We start from the raw sequence: 19,968 nt of genomic DNA on the forward strand, positions 1-19,968 counted from the left end.
TTCGGACAGGAGCTTCAGAGCTGTCCTGTTTGAGCCCTGACAGGTCCACAGGCTGAGGCCCTGTGAGAAGGGAATCCGCCTGTCCAGGGAGACCCAGCCGGTGCTGGGAAGGCGAGTTAATGTTCTACTTGCTTTGCTGACCTTGGCTGCGTTGGAGAGCCAAGCATGCGGAGCGCAACACCATGAGCGTGGGTGGCGCAGCTCTGAAGTGACCACTTGTGGAGAGGTTGACCCTTCCCTTCTTCTGGCTGCCTGTAGCCCTCTTTTGTGTGGGGTGTTAGTGCCTGGGAATCCTCGGAAGTGAAATGGTGTGCTTAGCATGGTGCGTATATTCATGGAACAGTGGCATGGCACGCCCTGCCCCTTACCCAAATAGAGGGCTGTGGGGTCACCTCCGCTCGAATCTACACTTTGGTTCCCACAGGCAGAGTCCTCACTTGATGACTGCAGCATCCAGTGATGACAGAAGGGGATTAGACAGATGCATGGAGGAGGAGGAGAATGTTGATGGGTACATGGAACCTCCTTGTAAGGAAGCAGTCCGTCTCTGAGTCTGAGTTGCTGGGGAGCAACAGTGGGAGAGGACTGTTGCCCTCCTGACCTGCTTGCCGGCTTCCCAGAGGCATCTGGCTGGCTGCTGTTGAAGCAGGATGATAGGTTAGATGATCCCTTGCCCTGGTCCAACAGAGGGGCTCTTGCATTCTTGTGACACTACCACAGGTGGCAACACCACTGTAAGAACATCCATATTGTCTGATGTTGCTGAAGGTTCCGTCTTGTCAGTGGGCCAGATCCACAGGTTCAGCTGCCTGTCATCTAAGTCTTGACCAGTCCAGTGATGTAATGTGTGTTGTGTGGCCCAGCCACCTGTGCCACGTGGATGGATTTTAAGGCTTACTTTCTTGTTTCACCTTCCCTGCAACTCTGAGTTGGGTCACTGTTGAGTTCATGCTTGGTTTCTGTTTTTTAAGATAACATGTTTCTGTAGAAAAGAGGTGGTTCCCTCAAAGCTGGTGGTGCACTCATGCGGGTGCTCCATTTCTCATCCCTTCTTTGCTTAAGACTTGATGACTCACAGCTGAATGTGTGAACAGGTTCTGCTCAAAGGCATCGTGGTCTCCAAGACCGTGCGGTCGGGCAATGTGAATGTTCCGCCTGTGAAGTCTGATCTGTGGAGGTGCTGGTGGCGTGGAGCTGAGGAGAAAATAGTGCTTGCCTTTGCACCCAGTGTTTTCACTTGGATAGCCCCCTGAAATGCGGCAAAGCTGTAGTTAATAGCACACAAGTGAGCTCCTGAAGTAACATTATCGGCCAAGTTCCATTGCCAACCCAGAAGACAGGAAGCCTTAAAACCGGTGTCGGGAACAGAGCTGGACTGACACAGTTTTGCGCCCAAGGCATGTCCCTCCACCAGTTAACACAGAGCCCCATTCACTGGGAACTGACCCTGCAGAAGTCTCGCTAAAGTGAAGTGGAGCTACACAAAACCGCCGCTACCAGCAGTTCCCATCCATTGTGACGGGGCTTTGTGGGGGAACAGTGTCCTTGTGGATTGGGTCCAATGAGTCAGACCTGCCTGCCTCCTACTCCCCAGCCGTTCGTGGCACCCCACGTCTGCTGCTTGGTGTGGCTGCTGCAACTCAGCTCGTGACAGGGTTGCCTCTGGACGCAGGCAGCCATGGTGCGTTCTGGCTCTGCTCCCCTGACTTTCACCTTTTGGCATACATATCCAGTCAGTACTGGAGCGCTTTCTAAGAGCAGTTTTACTTCCTGTGCTACAGTGTGTTGGACTACAACTTCCATAATCCCCCAGTTGACCAAGCTGGCTGGGGGATGCTCAGAGTTGTAGACCAACAAATCTGGGGAGCACCTGGTTGGGAAAGGCTGCTGTAGTGACTATGGAACCTCACTATACCCTTGAACATTGCGGGTGCAGCCCTCAGTTGGGGCTACATCTGGCACAAAGCATTTGCAAATGTGGGGCACGATCGGCTGGGAAGTTCTCTTCTGCATGCCTCATTGAAACGAACAGGAAATGCATGAAGGCACCACCATGTTGGTGCGCCTCTTCCAGTTTCAGTGGGGGTTGTGCAGGAGAGCATCTTGGTAGGTAATGATGTCCCCCGGTCCTTGGTGAGATCAGAAGTCATTGCCAGTATGTCTTCAAGGGAAAGGGCCACAGCTCGAGGCAAGGACCATAGGTCAGTGGTAGAGCCCATGCGTTGCCTGTGGAAACTCCCGGATTCAGTCCCTGGGAGCCCCTCCGGTTAAAAGGATCAGGTAGCAGGTGACGGAGAAGACCTTTCTCGACCCGAGACCTTGAAGAGCAGCAGCCGGTTGGAATAGACCATGCTGGGCTAATGGACCAATACTCTGAACTAGTAAAAGGCAGCTTCCTATGAACACATTTTGGGGAGGAGCCATAGCTCAGTGGCAGAGCCCCTGCTTTGCATGCAGAAGGTTCCTGGTTCGATCCCCAACATCTCCAGGCAGGGCAGGAAAAACTGCCTGAAACCCTGGAGAGCCATGGCCACCAGTCAGTGCTGACAATACTGGGCTGGATGGATGGACAGATGGACGGACTTGATATGAGGCAGCTGCCTACCTTCATCTTGCTGTTTCTCCAGAATCTCCATTCAAAGAACGTCTTGCTGTGACAGTGTTGGGTTGTCCAAATGGATTATCTGTTTACTACAGAACCAACAGGAAAGGCCATATCCAGATGGATAGTTTTTTATACTTGATTTTTCTTCCTTAGAAATGTCTTGTTTATTCTGAGATCTTCGTGCTCACTTATTTATGTTCAAGCTCAAAGTTGTCTTGGGCTGCAGTCCTAAACAGACTTACTTGGAAGTAAGTCCTGCTGAAATCAGTGGGCTTTATGTCTGAGTAAGCTGGAGGTGTCGGCTCAGGAATTTACAATTAAGAAGCCTTTAGAATGTTGCAAGTCCAGTGACCTGCCTTTCAGCCTGAGGCCTAACACTGAGTGATAAACTGCCCAAGGTGAAATGGGTTGATCCCATCCCCGCTGTCTCTCATTAGCCTTTTGATAATTAGGCCAAGTACACAATAATCCACTCCCAGGCAACACACATATCCTATGCCTTCCGGGATTTCGGAACCCAACAGCGAAATTCAGGTCCGTTTTCCTGGTGGTCTGTGCATCAGGGTACGCCTGGAAGCGGGTCGGCCTCCCCCCTGTGGGCCACAGCCAAGGTAGCAGAAGATCGATGCTGGATAGTCTTCGGCATCGCATCCAACTCCATCTTGACCCCAGTGAGGTTCTTTATTCCAGCAACTCTTTGAGGTGGACACATCCAAAATCTTATACTTTGAGAGTTTTCAAAAGTGCCCCAGACCCTACTCTGTTTTTCACCTACGTTGACTGCTGTCTGTTTGCAGCCCCGCCGTCCTCAGCCTGACTCTCCTCCTCCTGTTGTGCTGCTGCTGCAGGCTTGGCCTGGGTCTTTGCAGTTCTTCTCCTGTGCACAGTATGCTTGTTTTGGCGTCACCTGTCCAGACAGTGGTATCCGTACATCTGGTTAAGGGAACTGGCTTATGCCACATCAAGCATTAAGTCTATTTGGTAAATTCACCCAGAAGGTCACAAGGGACGAGTCGCAAGACAAGTTCTGGTCCCACCAAGCTGTACCTGCCTGGGAGGGATTGTCAGAAGTTTGCTTTGACTTGGCTGCCAACAGGAAGGGGCTGTGGCCCAGCTCAAGTGTGCCCTGAGCTGCGAGGATGTTGCTGTCCTGCTGCAGGTGATGTGGTGTCATGCTGCAACCTGTCATGCTGCAACCAAGATGGATTTCTGCCGTGGAGAAGAAGGGTGTAGAAGCAGCTATAGCTGTGTTTCAGAAGCAGGAGCTGAAGAATGGGGACTGGAGAGAAAACAGCATAGTGCGTTTTGATCAGCTTCTGTAATCCAATATGGTGACTTTCTAAAGCCCAAGACTAACGGTGCAGGCAACCTGGACAGGGTGCTGCAAGACTCCTTGGGATGCGACTCTCAGGCCACCTGGAAGTATTGCCCTCTCCTTGGGTTTCTGGTCCAGTTGCCCCAACTCCTGCTGGGGAGTGACTGTAGCTCAGTAGCAGAGCCCCAGCTTTGCAGGCAGAAGGTCCCAGGCTCGATCCCTGGCAGCATTTCCAGGGCGGGCCAGGAAGGAGCCCTGCCGGGAGCCCAGAGAGCCACGGCTGCCAGCCCGTGTCAGCAGTGCTGAGCTAGGTGGACTGAAGGGGGTCTGACTCCGTGGAAGGCTGCTCCCGACGCTGCTCTGCTCTCGGCACTTTTTACACGTGGGATGCTGCGGGGGAGGTCTCACTGCAGGGGAGCCACTCCCCGCTGCAGCAGCATCTCCTCAGTAGTGCCTAGTTCTGCCCTGAGCACTTTTCATGCATATTGTATTTATTTTATTTGAATCTTTATAGCCTGCCTTTCAGCTTGAAAAACCAAGCTCCTCAAGGGCGTGGCAACCAGCTAATAGCAAATATACAGAAGGAAATTAATTCGTAGAAGCAGTAGTTTTAAAAACAGCAGAAGAGTATAAAACAGAAGCAGGATAAAAACCAATACTTTACAGTGGTGAGATAAAGTAATTCAGGGCAAACCCCGAACAGGCACTACCCCATAAAACCAACTAAACTGCCTGGACATTTTTAAAAAAAGGATCTTTAGTTGACATCTGAATCTTAAAAGATTGGTGTGCCACCACCGAGAAGGCTCTTCCTTTTCCTCTTCAGCCCTGCTGGGAGAGGCGCACAGGCCTTTGAAGTAGATGTAAATTCTCCAGCTGATTTGTCATCTCAGTAGTCCTCCTCCCCATTTGGCAAATGGGTGGGGGCTGAGACTAAGGGAGCTGTGGCTTGCCAAAGGCTTCCTCTGGAGTTTCTGGCTGAGCCGGCGTTGGAACTGGGGCCTTCCCACACGCCCCTCCTCGCCCCTCCAGTTTCTCAGGATGCTCTGTGCAGCTTCCGTTCAGGAAGGGTGCCATCAGCTCCTTGGCTTTGGAGTTTGCTTCCTCCCAGGTTCATTGCTAGGAAGAAGCCAGGGGTGCAAACCAGGGGGTGATTGGGCCCACTTAGGCCTTTCCAGCCAAGGCCAACAAAACTGCAGTTTGTGCTTGCCGTGTCTCTCGTCATTGCAGCCTGGGCAATCCCTCATGCATTCCATGCGGGGACAAACGGGGCCAGGGGGCCTCTTCCACTGGCCATGCACATGCACACACAGACACGCACACATTGCAAGGAGTTTGCTTGAGAAGTCAACTGCTTAGATTGGAGGCCCGGCAGGCTGGTCCTCGGAGGCACCTTTTCAGGGTTTCCTGGGTTCGTGATACTGCTGGATGAGAGAGCAGCTGACTCCCGCCTTTGTCCATAGGAATCTCACTCAGCCAGTTCAGCAGCTTATGTTCCTGCTGGGTGTTGACGGGAGTAGGCACATTTTAACCCTTGGAAGAGTCCTGGTGAGTCACAGAGGATGAGGAAGATACAGCCAGTACACCTTAGTTCAACACAGATCTCCATCACCAGACCTTGAGCCGCCTTGAGGGGCTCCACAAGGAGCATTCAGACAACCTGAACGAGGGGTGCTGGTGACCTGGGTCGACCTGGCCAGTGCTGCATCCCAAGGGGGTGCGCGCATGTGTATGCTGGGGCATGGTGTACGTTGAACACTGCGCCCCCAGTGAGTCATTCCTGTCACAACTCATGCAAGTTGGATTCAAAATAATTGTGCCTCCTCTGCCTTCAGGGAGATCCAGAATTTACCTGGGTTGGTGGAAGGAGTGTGGCCTCGAGTGTTATTTGCAGAGGGGATGCCACTTGGGGAGGGAGGGCTAGTCCTCCCCCTCCCCCACGCATTAGTGAGACTTCTTAAAAGTCTCCACTGGCAGCAGTGGAGGCTTTTTGGAGGCTCCCTGCAGCGCGAGCGGGGAGCAGGGAAACGCTCCTTACGGTGGAGGCTTCCCGTCCCGGCTGTATTCAGGTATGCATCTTGAGCACTCTGCTATGTTGTATTTTCTTCCCATGTTTTTGTTTTCATTTGTAATGTTGTCATTTTAAAGTGGACTGTTAGCATCCTGTTCGCATCTTTTTTAGACAGACAGCCTGGGCATAAATATTTTAATAGTCTTAAAAATAAATAAGTGGTTGATATGGCGACTGGAAGATCCCTATGAATTTCTTCTTCTGAAATCTGTAAACAAGTGACAGATGTTGAGAGAGATCAGCAAGGGGTTGTTCATGGCACTGTGTCATATTTACGCCTTGCAGAGTATTCATTCAAACACACGTGTGCGTGCGCGCGCACCTCCAGCCATTCCATTTTGAACGGAGAGCTCCATACCTCTAAACTTTCACCTCTGTGTGAAGAATGGCGTTTTCATTGAGAGCATTTGGTTCGAGGAGGAGGAGACGGTGCCTCTGGCAGAAATTGGTCTCCTAAGGTAGATGGTGGGGGGAGTTTTGTGCGCCAGATGTACGGGAGAACATCATAAAGGGCAGCTCACTTGAGCGGACGGGTAACCTTTGTGCAGCTGCCAAGGTCTCTGGGGCCCCATGGTGGATGGTGATCAAGGGCCGGTCACGCCGCGCTGGATTGCGGCAGTCAGCAGTCACTCGTGCACCTTGCTCCCGCCTCACCCACCCCCTGCAGCCTCATGATTCTAAATTGTGTTTTGGGGGAGGGAGGAGGCGGCTGGAGAGAAATACGTGGAACACACTGCCCCTTTTGAAGAGCGCCCTGCTGTGTTCCCTTTTCTGTCGGGCGCAGGGGGCCGGAGCGCTCAGACAAATGGGCCTGGAGAGCGTGATGCTGATCAGCCGGGGGGGGGGGGCTGTTCCTCCTCCAAATGGGCCCATTTTTGTAGAGAGGCCTTTGGGGAGCTGAACCCCCTCCCCACTCTCAGCTCTGTTCGGATACAGTCTGTTTGGAACCTCCGCCACACCCCTACAGAAAGTGAGGCACAATTTGGACCAAGTAGCATTTGCAGCGCCATCTCTGTGCCACCTTCTGCAGTGGGGGCAATTTACCCCAAGAGCCCCTGGCCCGGCCACGTGAACAGCTCCTCCGGGATCCCTTCCTTTCCCATCCTGGCATTGGCCCTTCCCTGAGTACACGCTGCAGGCCAGGGAGGCCATGGGAGCAGCATGGGCTGAGATGCCACCCATGTGGTGGGGCGCCAATCGCACTCGTGCGTGCCATTTGATGGCACAGGAAACGGCCCTTGCAGTGTCCCTAGGCGTGGGTTTGGCTGGCATTTTGGTCACTCAGGCAGCGGGGGAGTGAAGAAGGAAAGAGGATCGTTGGCACCTCCTGGGTGACATCTCCCCTCCCAGCTCGCCATCGCTCCCTTCAGCGAATGAGCAAAAGCGGGAGGCTAAAGGAAAGGCGGCCGCTCTCTGGAGCGTTTGCTTGTCAGCAGGGTGCTCTGCACATGTCTGCCGCATTGTGAGAACCGGGAGCCCCCAGGACGACCCTGGATTACAGGCAGCCCCGTCCTCCCTTGCCGCTGGCTGCCGCCTTGCTGCCAAATCTCTCGGGGCGGTTCACAGTGCAAAAGAACGGCATTCAGTATAATAGACACAATGCCACAGGGAAAAGAAAGGGTGGGAAGGAGGAAACAAGCCACTCGGGTCACCAGTCCTTGAAGAGTCCTCTGCTGCTGAGCGTCTTCAGTGGAAATGGGCAGGGCCCTCAGACCGGTGGATGAGTTCCCATTCCACAGCCTCCCATTTCCAGTATCCGTGGAATGTTTCTGGTTAGGGCATCAGAGCTCAGAGAGAGATGGCTCCTGAGGACGGAGGCTGCCGCCCACAGGCTCCTCCCTGCCAGCGTGTGCCCATTTCCAGCTGTGGAGGGGTGCTCCCTCTTCGAGTGATGTAGCCACAGCAGGGCGTAACTGGCTGGCGAGTGGATAAGTGGCGTAGGGGGACATGCAAGTGGACCAGGGGGAATGCGGCTGCTGGGCGTTCCTTGTGAGAGTGACCACGCGGTCTGCAGCAGCGAGGGCGCCCCATGGCCCCAGGGTGGTTGGCTTTGGTCTTGGCCTCCAGTTGGCCCACGGCCGGCCACTTGCTGCTTTGGGGCCCAGGGCTCTCTCAGGACTGCGCATTAATTACCGATGCCTTGGGGACCTGATGCAACATCAGCAATGCTGCTCTGCAGTTTTGCTACTTTTATTATTTATTATTTTGTGTATTGTTCGAATTTATACGCCACAGAACTATCAAGGCAGTGAACATAAAATACAATGGCATAGAAACAACAATACATATAACAATAAAAGCAACACAATAGAAGCGATCAGCAGCGAAACTGCATCCATGTTGCAAGCCACCGCTGGCTGGGTCCCACCTCAGAAAGAGCCGAGCGCGAAGAAGGCACCTGGATGTCAAGGTTGCAGCACCTGCCTCCCCCGCACTCTCCTACAAGGGCTCCTGAGGCGAACCTCCGCAGCACCTGGTGCCCTCGGAAGCGCGCCTTCTGATGCGCGCAGAGGTCAGGCGGGCACACGAGGAGGGAGGTAGCCCCTTCACTGCTACCTGGTAAAGGGAGCTGTCCAGTTTGGCTACATCATCCCTGCGGCTGCAGAGGTGTTTGTCCATTTAAACCTGCATCCCGCTTTTCCTCAGAAAGGCGCCATGATCTCGTTGCCCTCTCGATGATTCTGGCCAGCAGACCTGCTGCAGCAAAAGCCGGAGGTGGAAGCAGCAGCTCTAGCGAGAGCGCAGTGTAGCACCTTGTGCGTGCACACACAAGCTCCAGAGCCGTGCTTTCCGAGCGCGCGCCCCGGGATCCTCCCCGAGATCTGTCATACGTGCCGGGGTAGGGGTGTCTTCCTCCCCCTGCTCATGGCAGGCAGCCCAGGGGTGAGTCCCAGAGGCAGGTCGAGGCCGTAGGCGTCCTGGCGCAGTTCTCCCTCGCTGGCGTTCCTTGCCAGGGGCTTCCGCCACTGATGCTCAAGCAGAGAACCTTTGCAGCGCTGGCTGCCCTTGCTGAGGAGGTGCTTCTGCCTCACGCCTCAGATCAGAGCTTCAGGCATGAGGACACCTCTGAACCATCCGCCAGCACCATGCCCAGCCAGCCATCCAGGCCACAGAGGGCAGCTGCCAGCGGCCGGCAGAGAGGGTGAAGTGACCCCCGCGCCTGCCTGACACCCTGTTTTGAGCTGTTGTTGGCTGGAAAGCCGCCACTTTGGTCGGCCCCTTCAAGGGGAGTGGGCGATTCCTGCAGCGCCCCTTCGGTCCCTTCTGCCCCGCAAGAGCCACCCTGCAGGCAGGTCGCCTTATGGCAACAGCTGTCCTGAGAAGCGTGACAGCTGCATGTCGGCGTCGTGCGTCTTGGTGGGTGCAGGCGGCTGCCGCTTGGGACAAGAGCATGGTGTGCACATGCCACGGCGCACATCTAAGGGGGGTGAGGGAGCGAGAAGCCTCTCAGCGGCCAGCTAGCCTGTCGTGCCCCTCGGGTCAGGACCCCGTGGTCTTGGCTCTGCGCCCTCCTGAGCCACGCCATGTGTTGTGTTCCTAGAAAGCAGGCGCCCTGTCCCAGGCCAAGGCTGCGGCTGAAAGGATGCAGCACAGCGCAGCGGATCGCATGAGGGAGATGACTGAGCAGAGCCAGCAGCTGAAGGAAGCCTGCGGGGAGCTGGAGCACCAACGGAAGGAGCTCCATGAGGAGCTCGAGAGCTTGAGAGGAGACCGAGACAGCAAGGAGGAAAGAATGAAGAGCTACCAGGTGAGCTCTAGCACGCACCTGCAGCACAGGCGTTCAGTTTTATTCTTACGTTTTATTACTACATTCACAGCCAGCCTCTTCCCCCTCTTGCAGGGAGCTCAAGGCTGCTTACATGGTCCTCCTCCTCTCCGTTTTCTCTTCCCAACAACCCCGTGAGGTAGGTTAGGTCTGAGACTCTGTGACTGGCCCAAAGCCACCCAGTGAGCTTCATGGCCTGAGCAGGGACTGGCATCTCCCGAGTCCCAGTACAGCACTCAAACCACTACGTCTCCCTGGCTCTCTTGCATGTGAGAGGGCTTAGAGCAGGGCCATATTCCATTTAGGGGAGGCTCTTGGGTGCCACGACTAATATTCCCCAAATACCAGCCTATTGTAGCTTAAAGTTCTTACTGCCAGAAGCTCGGTGTTAGGAGAGGCACTTCAACCTTCTAGAATAGGGAAAAACATGCAAAAGCCAGGAAGCCACCAAATGCGTGGTGGCATGGGGAAAGGGGGTGTGGCCAGGGAAAGGGGTGTGGCCACTGGGTGAACCCCGAGGGGCCAGAGCTGGCCCTTGAGCCTGACGTTCCACACCTCTGGTTTAGAACAAGCAAAGCCTTGGGGTGAGGGGTTGAACGAGGAAGGCGAGGGCGGGCAAGACGTCCTTGTTTTTCTTTTCTTCGTTTGGCCTGTGCACAAGGCTGCCGGATGGGTGTACACTTAACAGCAGTAGGAACCGATACTCTTAAAAATGCAAACTTCAGAAGAGCAGCGCCACAAGAGGCAGCAAGCACCATGAGGAGAAGGCATGGAAGCACAGCAGCCAGCTTGTCGGCACACTGGGCCAATGAAACGGCGGTGGTCCGATGCAGACGTGGCATCGGGGCGGGCTCCGGGGAGCGTCTCTGGCGAAGCGTCCCCAACGCAGGGAGCCAGGCCCAGGAGGCCCCTCTTGGGTCACCCTGCCTGGCTGCCCTTGGGGGGCGCTCGGAGGAGGCGCCTTGCCGAGTCAGGGAATGGCAGGCTTCGAGGGGCTGGGCCCCTTGGGCCGTGCAGCGAGGCTTGCGAAGTCCTGGCCTGCTGGCAGGAGGCTTGAGGAGTGGGCTGAAAGCCCAGAGACCTGTCAGCCGGCCATTGGTTTGCGCACCGAAGGCCATCGACAGTGCCTGAGTGTGGAGTTGGCCCCCCGGCGGGCCAAGAGCCGAGCTGCAGGCAAGCCGGCGGCTCCTGGAGGGGCCGGGCCTCGACATGCAGGAGTCCCAAAGTGGGCGGGGAGGAGGCAGCTGCACACATTGGCTTGGGGGGCAGTGGGGAGGAGAGCTGTTGCCTCAGCCCTTTCAGATGGAGTCCGGTCTTTTCTGGCAGAAAGAGAAGCAGCGCTTGGAAGAGGTGCTGGTGCGTGCAGAAGAAGACACTCGGGGGCTGCTCTTGGCCAAAACCTCTTTGGAAGCCCAGCTGCAGGATGCCCAGGTACAGGAGAGCGGCCGCAGCTTGGAGCGGCTGCGCTGTCGGTGCTGCTGCAGGGAGCGGCTGGTTCTGTTTCATTTCCTCCTTGACTTGGCTATTTATGTCATTTTTATATCGCCCAAGAGCCAGAGCTCTCTGGGCGGTTCAGGACTGCTCCAGCTGCGATCACTGGCATTCTCCCTCGCAATGGTGCCCCGTCCGCGTCAGGCCCTCCGAGTCTCCTGACGCCGCCTTTCTGGCTTCGTTTGACCAAAGACACTGTCCAGCGGTGTGGGGAGGGGCGGTGTCCAGCACTGCTGTGCGCCTGTGGGACCCCTGCCAGCACAGCGGGAAGCCAGCAGACCCTGCCGTGTTTGGGGCGGGTCAGCGTAGCTTCCAGACTCGCCCTGGGCTGGAGAGGAGCGCCTCCAGCGGCCCCAGGGGAGGTGCTTGCCATCGTGCGAGGGGTGGGTCCCACGAGTGCAGCAGAAGGGGCGAGAGCGCAGCAGCCGCCCTGGTGCCCGCCCTGGGCGTCCTTCCCTTCCTCCTCTGGAGAGCTCTGGTCTGCGGTGTTTGAGCTTGCCACTGTGTTACTCGGGAGGTAGCATGCCAGGCCACCAGGACAGAAGTTCTCTGTGGAGCGCAAGTGAGGCGGCGTTGCAGCCACCTGGCTGGCCCAAAGGCCTCCTGCTCCGCTCCTTTGGGCCCTCGCTGTGGAGGCTTTGGGCCTCCTCCCGCCTCCGCTGTTTCATTGGTGCTGCCACCGGGTGGGGGCAGCTGCTCCTCCATGACAGTGACCTGGTTCGCCGTCATGGGGCGTTTACATGGCTGCGGAAGGAGAAGCGGATGGAGGAGTACTGGAATCTTTAAAAGGAGTCACCTTTGCTGCGCTTTGGTCCATGCAGGGCTCCATGAGAGAGTGCTCCGCACCAGTAAGGATCGCTTCGCAGGACATGCTTCCTGGTGGGGGGGGGGGTGAATGTCATCTGACCAGCAGGGACTGCTCAGCCAATAAGGGAGGCTCCCCCCGCTCCCCCCTTCTGCTTTCCCCTGAAGGTCCAGATGCTCCTGCATTTCAGGAACAAGCCTCGTTGAGCACAGTGGGGGTTCCCAGTAGCCGTGCTTGTGCTGGGGAAGGGGGGGGATACAGGGATGGGAAACCAGCCCCTTTCCAACCCCATGCTGCACGGGATCTCTATAATGAAGGTGTGAAGTAGTTACTTCCTAAGGTAATAAACTAAACAAAGGAGAATCTGGGTCTGAAGATCGCATTTTACCGCACTTGGGGAATTGGGCTTTCAACTGTGCCATGTCAGTTGAGGGGGATCCCTGCAAGTTGTGATGTAGGCATTCAGGGGAGAAGTCTCATTGACCACAAGGGGAGTTACTTCTGAGTAGACCCTAACTGGTGTGTGCAGGGACAGGAAACACCCCTTGACCAAGGTCATGGTGGAAGGCCCGCCCCGGCCAGGGGGCTGAGTGCGGGGGTGGGGCACACAGCAGCTGTACTGGGGAGAACCCAACGTGAGGAAAAGAATCAGACCTTAAGCCGTCCAGGTTTTCCCCGATAAGCTCCGGGGCGGCTGCTGGCTGGCCACGACATCACGTATCCCTCACGACCTCCAAATGCAGCCAGCGGGAGTAAATCCCTGGTGGGAACACCCCATGGAGGAGAAGCCACTGTGGGTGAATTTCCCTGCAGAGTTCTTGTCACAGCGGCTGCCGCCATTTTGAATATTCATGTCATGGCGGGGGCACGCCATAGCTTGTCGTTAGGTTCAGACCTGGCGAGGGTCAGTTGTCATGGTGGTTAACAAGCCACCCGGAACCCGTGGCCTGTTTTGACCAGCCCAGCAACCCACCTTGGCTGGCGTTGCTGCTGCGACAAGAAGCCCTGTGGTGAAATTCACCCACGTGACATGCAAACCCACCTTCTGTCTCCTGGGCTGCTGGCCGGCCGTGTGACTTACCACGCAGCACCGAATGCATTTCCCATGCCGTGTCCACCTCCCTCGGATCTGAATCAGTGGCGGTTGTTTTTCAAGGATTTGTAAACAAATGGTAAAGTCAAATGGCCTGTGAAGATGGATTTGTGGGGCTGCTGGAGGGTTTTGGAGTAGTGCGGCTGACGGGTCTTTTCTTTAAAGCAAAAACAAAACACCACCACCAGCATGTGCACACCATGGGAGCTTGTCATGCTGGATTATCTAGGTTGTGAAATGCTGTGCTGTCTGCTAGGCCGCTTTTTAAAGGAGCCCTGACATCCGAAGAGCTCCGTTTTGCTAGGGATCTGTGCCCATGAGCCCTGTTTTCCGAATTCCCATTTCAGCGTTGATTCCCAGCTGTCCCACAGCAGGTGGCTTTGGGGGGCCCTACCTGTGCTTAGAGCAAGGCCCCTCGCGCTGCTTGCTTGGGCTGCTGAGGGGCCCTTCAGCGGAGGCGGGGCTCCGACGTCAGTGGGGCGGCGAACCCACTCCAGTTTCAGACAGAACTCTAAAGGAGCTGTCCGAGGTGCAGCGCCTTGGATAGGTCCCTCAGTGCTCCGGTTGGTTCTGACTGAAACCTGGAGCAGAGCCACCGCCCCACTGATGCTGGAGACGCCCACCTCCCCTGTTCCCCTTTGCTCGGGGATTGGCGTGAGTTCTGGGGTTGGGCCCAGGGGCAAACCTGCCCAGACCTTTGGGAGAATAACTGGCCAGAACCGTGCGCTCCCAGATCACCCTTTCCAAATGCTCATCTTCCCCTTGCTTGGAGAATTCCGTGTGAAATCTGAACGTAAGCAGGGGAAGTAACAAGAAAGCAGTCTAAAATGAGAAAAACAGGCCAGTAAAAATGGCAGTTACCAGTTGCCCATCTGCTTTTTCTTGCACTAATAACTCTAAATTTGGGATGGCAGGATACAGATAACAGATTCGGAATGAATCCCGCAAATTGAGCAGTTTGTGTGCGTGTTTGTGCCTTCAATCCCATGCGGCTTGTTTCTGTTCCCAGCATTCCGTTTATTCATTTTCATTTATTTATTACATTTCTCCAGTGGCCAAAGCGCACTGGCAGTTTCCATGTTTCATGGAGCGGCTCTTTTCATGGCTGCAGGGAAACATCCGTCGGCTGAGCCAGGAGCAGCAACAGTTAACGGACCGGCTGAAAGATGAAGCTAGCCAGAAGGATCAGTTGAAGAGGATGAAGAGTGAATTAGAGAGCGAGCGGTGGCAACTGGACAAGACTATTGAGAAGTTACACAAGGAGGTAAGAGCCGCCTGCGGATTAAATATCGGGTGGGGGATGGGGGCACAAATAAATGGCCAAACCGGACAAAAGACTTGGGTGCGGGGGAGAAAGTGAAATGTGCACTTTGCATTTGACATTTGTGACCCAGGGAGGATCAATGGCTGCTTGTATTGCTGGAGTCGGAGCTGGGACAGGAGCGTCTCTGTCCCACAGGGAGCTGCAGGAGCAGTTTCTTCCCTGCGGAGGCTCCGCTCTCTTCACCTGGGGCCTGGAGCATCAGAAAGCCGTGCGATTGACCTCCGGGGGACTTAAGAACACAATGCTTGTTGGTGCTTTTAATCCCGCAGCTCAGGGCCGGTTGCCGCGTAGAGAGCCAAAGGGGCACACCCAAGCCAACTCCAAAAATAGCACAGATTAAACGTGGGCCCTGCAGTCAGAGTTATCCTTCCCCCACCAGCATGTCATCCCAACCCACTGCCCGTCTTTGCGGGATTTATTTTTCAAATGTTTGAGCCACCTCTCAGCTTGCATGCACAAGGCAATACACAATACAACCATAAGAATGCCCTTTTAAAAGGTTGAGTGAACATATCATTTTTATTAGCCTGCCCTGTGGCCCCGGAATAAAATTCCTGAGGACATCAGAAGAGCCCCGATGCTGGATCAGACCAGGGTCCATCTAGTCCAGGATTCTGCTTACACGGTGGCCAACCAGCTGCCAAGCAGCAAGCCTACCAGTATTCCATATACCGACCGAAATCCACCACTATCATCGTCATCACCACCACCACCACCAAATACAACCAGTTAAAACCAGCAGATGCCTGTATAGTGCACAGCAGCAGCAGACGTCTCACCCTGGTCATGCCCTTTTCTCCATCCCCCCTTTTCAGATGCTGGTTGGCTGCTACCCCTCCCTCCCCCGCTCCCATTCCTTTGTCTCTGAGCCCTCGTGCGTCCTTCTCCCAATTCATAACTGATACTGGGCCAGCATGGCCGCATGAGCCATCCCACTAGAGCAGCTGTATTTCCAGAGCACCAACAGAAGCTGTGCGCCATCTTGGAAATACATCCCAGGATCCTTTGCAGTGTTGCAGAGGTTGCTGGAGTGGAGCTCCCCAGTGGATCTTGACTGATCAGATGTTTGCCTCTCTCCATCCTCCATAGCCCTTCCTTTTGTATGTTAGTATGTATGTATGCACTGTATGTATTTATTTAATTCCTATCCTGCTCCATAGCCAACGCTGTCTGGGAGCTTCACAAAAATTAACAGTCACCGGGCGTTTTCAGCCAGTGAAAACACTTGTCTGACATTTATCCTGCAAACCAAAAGGAGAGACTCACGGCCGCCGTGCACACACGCAGCCTGTCGGGCAGGAGGCATCTTCTGGCAGTGCCTGTGGAGAGATCATGCAGATCATGTTCTGGTTCTCGTTGACCTTGTGGGGAAATACGTGAGCGTTGCAATCCAACGCATCTGGGGGGTGCTAGCTGGGGGGAGGCCGCCTGGAGGCCTTGGTTGCACAGGCAGAACGGATGGATCCGGAAGGTTTCTGCCGGAGCCCGAGGTCTTCCCGCTGCCAAGCATGGGAACTGCCACCAGCTCTGCAAGATTCTCTTGCTGCTCAAGCCACCGTGACTCTAGTCCTCGCAGACAGGAGGTGGCCCGCGGCTCAATCTATCTTCTTCCCACCTGGGCAAGGAGCGCTTTGAATGCCGACGGAAGGGTTTCGCCCAGGTCCGGAGGACTGTCACCATTTGGGTGGTACACAGCTGAAAAAACGCTGCCTGGCGACTTGCTCGGCATCGTGCCCAAAGCTCTCGGGGGTGCCACTTCGTAGCTGAGATGTCCCAAGCCCCCCATGGAACCCTCCCCGCCTCCTCCTGTGCCTGTGCTCCTTTTTGCTAGATGGCGGAAATTGTGGAGGTTTCGCGGACGTCGACCCTGGAGCTCCAGAACCAGCTTGATGAATATAAGGAGAAGAATCGCCGGGAACTTGCTGAGATGCAGAGGCAGCTGAAGGACAAAAACCTGGAGCTGGAAAAGGCACACCTGGCGGCCCTCAAAATGCAGGAGGAGGTGATGGCTGCTGCGTCTAGTGGTGTCCGTGAACATCTGGTCCAGAGCGGGGGTGTCAAACCACTTTTGGCCCAAGGGCCAGACGCAGCATTGGAGAAGTGCTCGGGGGCCGCATCCCAGTGGTAGGCGGGCTGAAGGCAAGAGGGGCAGGGCCAAACATGCCAGCCTATCTGAGCCAGCAGCAAAGCTGTAGGAGGGGCCGTTCAGCCCTTTAGGGCGCCAGCCTGTGCACCTTTAGACAGGAAAAAGCCCTGCACCTTCCATCATCCCCCTGCCAGGCATGTTTCTGCCTAACCATGCATAGGGTGGCAGCCTCGAATGGGGGAAACTGCAGAAGCTGGGAAAGCGATGGGACCATTTGATGGGAGCTTGGAGGAGGGAGCAGGAAGGTGTGGCTGGGGGGAAAGGGGGCCATTTGGGCACCCCTGGCGGTCTGGATTGGGGCCCCAGGCAGGCTGGCCCTGGAAGGATCACCCCAGGGACGCAAGGGGCCTTCGTTCGGTTCACGTGCTTATTCTGAAGGCTGCTGTGCTACATTTCAGGAGCAGAGAGTTCTGCCAAGCAGCTGAGAAAGCACAAAAACAAGCGATATAATACCATAAAGCACCACTTTAAGCCCTCTTTAAAGTTCTATAACAGCTAGTAACTTGAAGAGCAGCATAATTCAACAAAAGAATAAAACGTCAGCCCACTAAACTAATCACGGAACAGATCACAGTGTAACCAAGTGGGTGGTTACCATGATGGCCACCTGTTCGGATGGCTTTAAGGGGGCTGGACAGATCCCTGGAGGAGGAGGCGATCAGTGACTGCTGGTCCTGATGGCTGTGTGCCGCCTCCAGTGCCAGAGGCGGTGGGCCTGTGTACACCAGTTGCTGGGGAGCATGGGTGGGAGGGTGCCATTGCCCTCATGCCCTGCTTGAGGGTTCCTGGCCGTCAGCTGGTCGGCCGCTGTGTGAACAGAATGCGGGACTGGATGGACCCTTGGTCTGATCCAGCAGGGCGCTTCTTTGGTTTCTATGTGCAGTAACCAAACCCTGCCCAAACTAGAGGCAAACTGAAATAAGCCTATCTTTAGGGCCGTTCTAAAAGACGCTGACCTGTATCCATGTGCTGGGGGTGGGAGGGAGAGAGAAATCTCAAACCTACTTGCCTTTGGTCCATCAACGTTCTTTTTGGTATGTTTCCTGTTTTGATCACACGTGGCCAAGAAAGATGAATGCAAGCGGGGACAAGCTGGGACGCTTTAGAAAAATGGGGAATCTACCAATGATATAAGCAGAGGGGAAAGGAATGTGGCCCGTTCAGCTTAGGCGCTTGGCCATTGACACACTTCGGATGTAAATAAAGACATACATAAGCAAACTCTTACTACATGAAGGAACAGGTGGGTCCGGAGCATCCAGTTTCACAAGAAGCGCTGCTCCTCTGTTGCAGCATGTTCAGTTACCAGCTTTTATTTTATTTATTTATTATTAAATTTATTAATCGCCCATCTGGTTGGTCACCCAGCCACTCTGGGCGATGTACAGCATACAATAAAACAGTTTAAAACAATAAAATTCTACAATAAAAACATTTTCTAAAATACCCTAACCCACCCCAAATGCCTGCCTGAACAACCACGTTTTTAATGCACGACGGAAGCTCATTAAAGAGGGGGCATGACGGAGTTCCCTAGGGAGGGAGTTCCGCAGAGTGCGGGCCACCACAGAAAAGGCCCTCTCCCTCATCCCCACCAGTCTAGCTGTCCTGGCTGATGGGACAGAGAGAAGGCCATCCGAGGCTGATCTTGTTAAGCGGCTTGTCTGGTGCTGCTGGAGGCGCTCCTTAAGATAGGCTGGGCCGGAACCATATAGGGTTTTAAAGGTCAAAACCAACACCTTGAATTTGGCCCGGAAAACAACTGGTAACCAGTGCAACTCCTTCAGCACTGGAGTGATGTGATCTCACTGGCGGTTGCCTTTAATCAGGCGAGCTGCCGCGTTCTGTACCAGCTGCAGCTGCAGCTGCGGAAAGACTGGGGTGCATTTAAGAGGTCTCTGTCCCAGGACCATGTGAGCAAACGCTGTGAGGCTGGGGGAGCCTGGCACACTGTCTGGGCTTATGGGAGTGTTATCTGGGGGCTGGTTGGACTCCAGAACCCATCTCGTCAGGACGTGCTTGTGTCCAAGGTAGCCCACCCGCCCACCCTGCCTCTCCTGAAAGGCCGGTGGCATGCTGCCATCTTGTGGCTGGGGAAATACTCAAGGGCACTGACGCCGACAGCGGAGAGATGCAGGTCCTGACTTGACGTTCTGTGCTTTTGGTAGAAAAATGCCTGTTTTTTTAGCATTTGTGTGAGTAATTCTGCACAGAAAATTAGAAGGGGATGAGGAATCTGCACACTGTTCCTCACGTCCATCCATGACCAGAATCTGATGGAAATCCAGGGTCCTGTTCATGGGTCCACGGGTCCACCCAGGGAACGGTATTGCTTTCAAATAAGTTTCCATGTGAGGCACTTGCATAGTCACCCTAAAAAGTTGGTCTGTGAGCACAGAACATCGCACTAAAGGCTACTCGCACCAGGCCATGTCCGTCCCTTGGTTGACTGGCTAGCGACAGGTTTGCCGGGCTTGTCCCATTCCACAAAATAATTGCCTGCTTCTTCCCTGAAGCACTTTGTCTCTCCTGCTCCCCCACCGCTGCCAGTTCTTATTTCCTTAAGATGTTGCTTTCCCAAACGTCTCAAGCCAGCTTGTATCCTGCTTCACAATGCTGGGGTGAGTTTTTAACTTGCTGATCTGGGCAGTGCTGTTGGTTCAGCAGCGTGACCACAAAGGCCCAATGTGTGAAAATAGAGCCACATTATTTCTCCATTAGTCTTTTCTTTCAGTGGCTGGATTTTTTTCTCTCCATCTGTATCCCAACTCCCCTCCTTTTCCTCAAAATAGAGGAGCTGTTTTCACATTTGCAGGAGGGCTGCGTCCTCGGAGTTATTTGCCTCCAGAGTGGGCTTGCTTCCTGCCAGAGGTTGGTGCTCCAGCACAGAGCAAGCCAATTTGTGCGTGGGGGGGGGGGTGCATTTTGGCCCCTGGGCTCCCACAAGCTGGGATGGAGGAAAGCTGGGTCTCTGGTAGCAGCTGGGCCCATGGATTGACGCTCGCAAAGTGCAGGATGATTGTATTATATCTCTGTCTGGCTGCAGCTGTGCAAGGTGCTGCATAGAGCATGCCAGGGATTGGGGCCATGTCCAGAGGGGCTTACAGCCCACCTTTCCTTTTGTTTCAGGTGCGTTTTATGGAGGAAGAATTACGGGATCACCAGAGAGCCCAAGACGAGGCTGTTACAAGAACGCAGCTTCTGGAACAGACCGTGAAAGTCCTGGAATATGAACTGGAAGCTAAAAACCACTTGAAAGAAGATCGGGCAAGACAAGCCAAGATAATGGAGGTAGAGGGTGAACTTGGGGGTGGGGGATGAGTCAGTCCCTTTTGCGTGCACAGTTGTGACA

General features: G+C 54.8%; 1 protein-coding gene across 2 annotated transcripts in view; it reads left to right on the plus strand.

Annotated features, from left to right (window-relative positions):
* Window positions 1-19,968, plus strand: part of CGNL1 (cingulin like 1) — an 88,857-nt gene that overhangs the window by 51,533 nt on the left and 17,356 nt on the right. For both annotated transcript variants that reach the window (XM_084816579.1, XM_084816580.1), the window contains exons 9-13: window positions 9,533-9,739; window positions 11,084-11,188; window positions 14,258-14,410; window positions 16,302-16,472; window positions 19,746-19,907. In XM_084816579.1, coding sequence (XP_084672705.1) covers window positions 9,533-9,739; window positions 11,084-11,188; window positions 14,258-14,410; window positions 16,302-16,472; window positions 19,746-19,907 — 798 coding nt within the window. The remainder of the gene's footprint in view (window positions 1-9,532; window positions 9,740-11,083; window positions 11,189-14,257; window positions 14,411-16,301; window positions 16,473-19,745; window positions 19,908-19,968) is intronic.

Source organism: Heloderma suspectum, chromosome 11 (assembly GCF_057233095.1).
Source record: "Heloderma suspectum isolate Gila_16-S chromosome 11, 16-S_ref, whole genome shotgun sequence".
Classification (NCBI taxonomy): Eukaryota; Metazoa; Chordata; class Lepidosauria; order Squamata; family Helodermatidae; genus Heloderma; species Heloderma suspectum.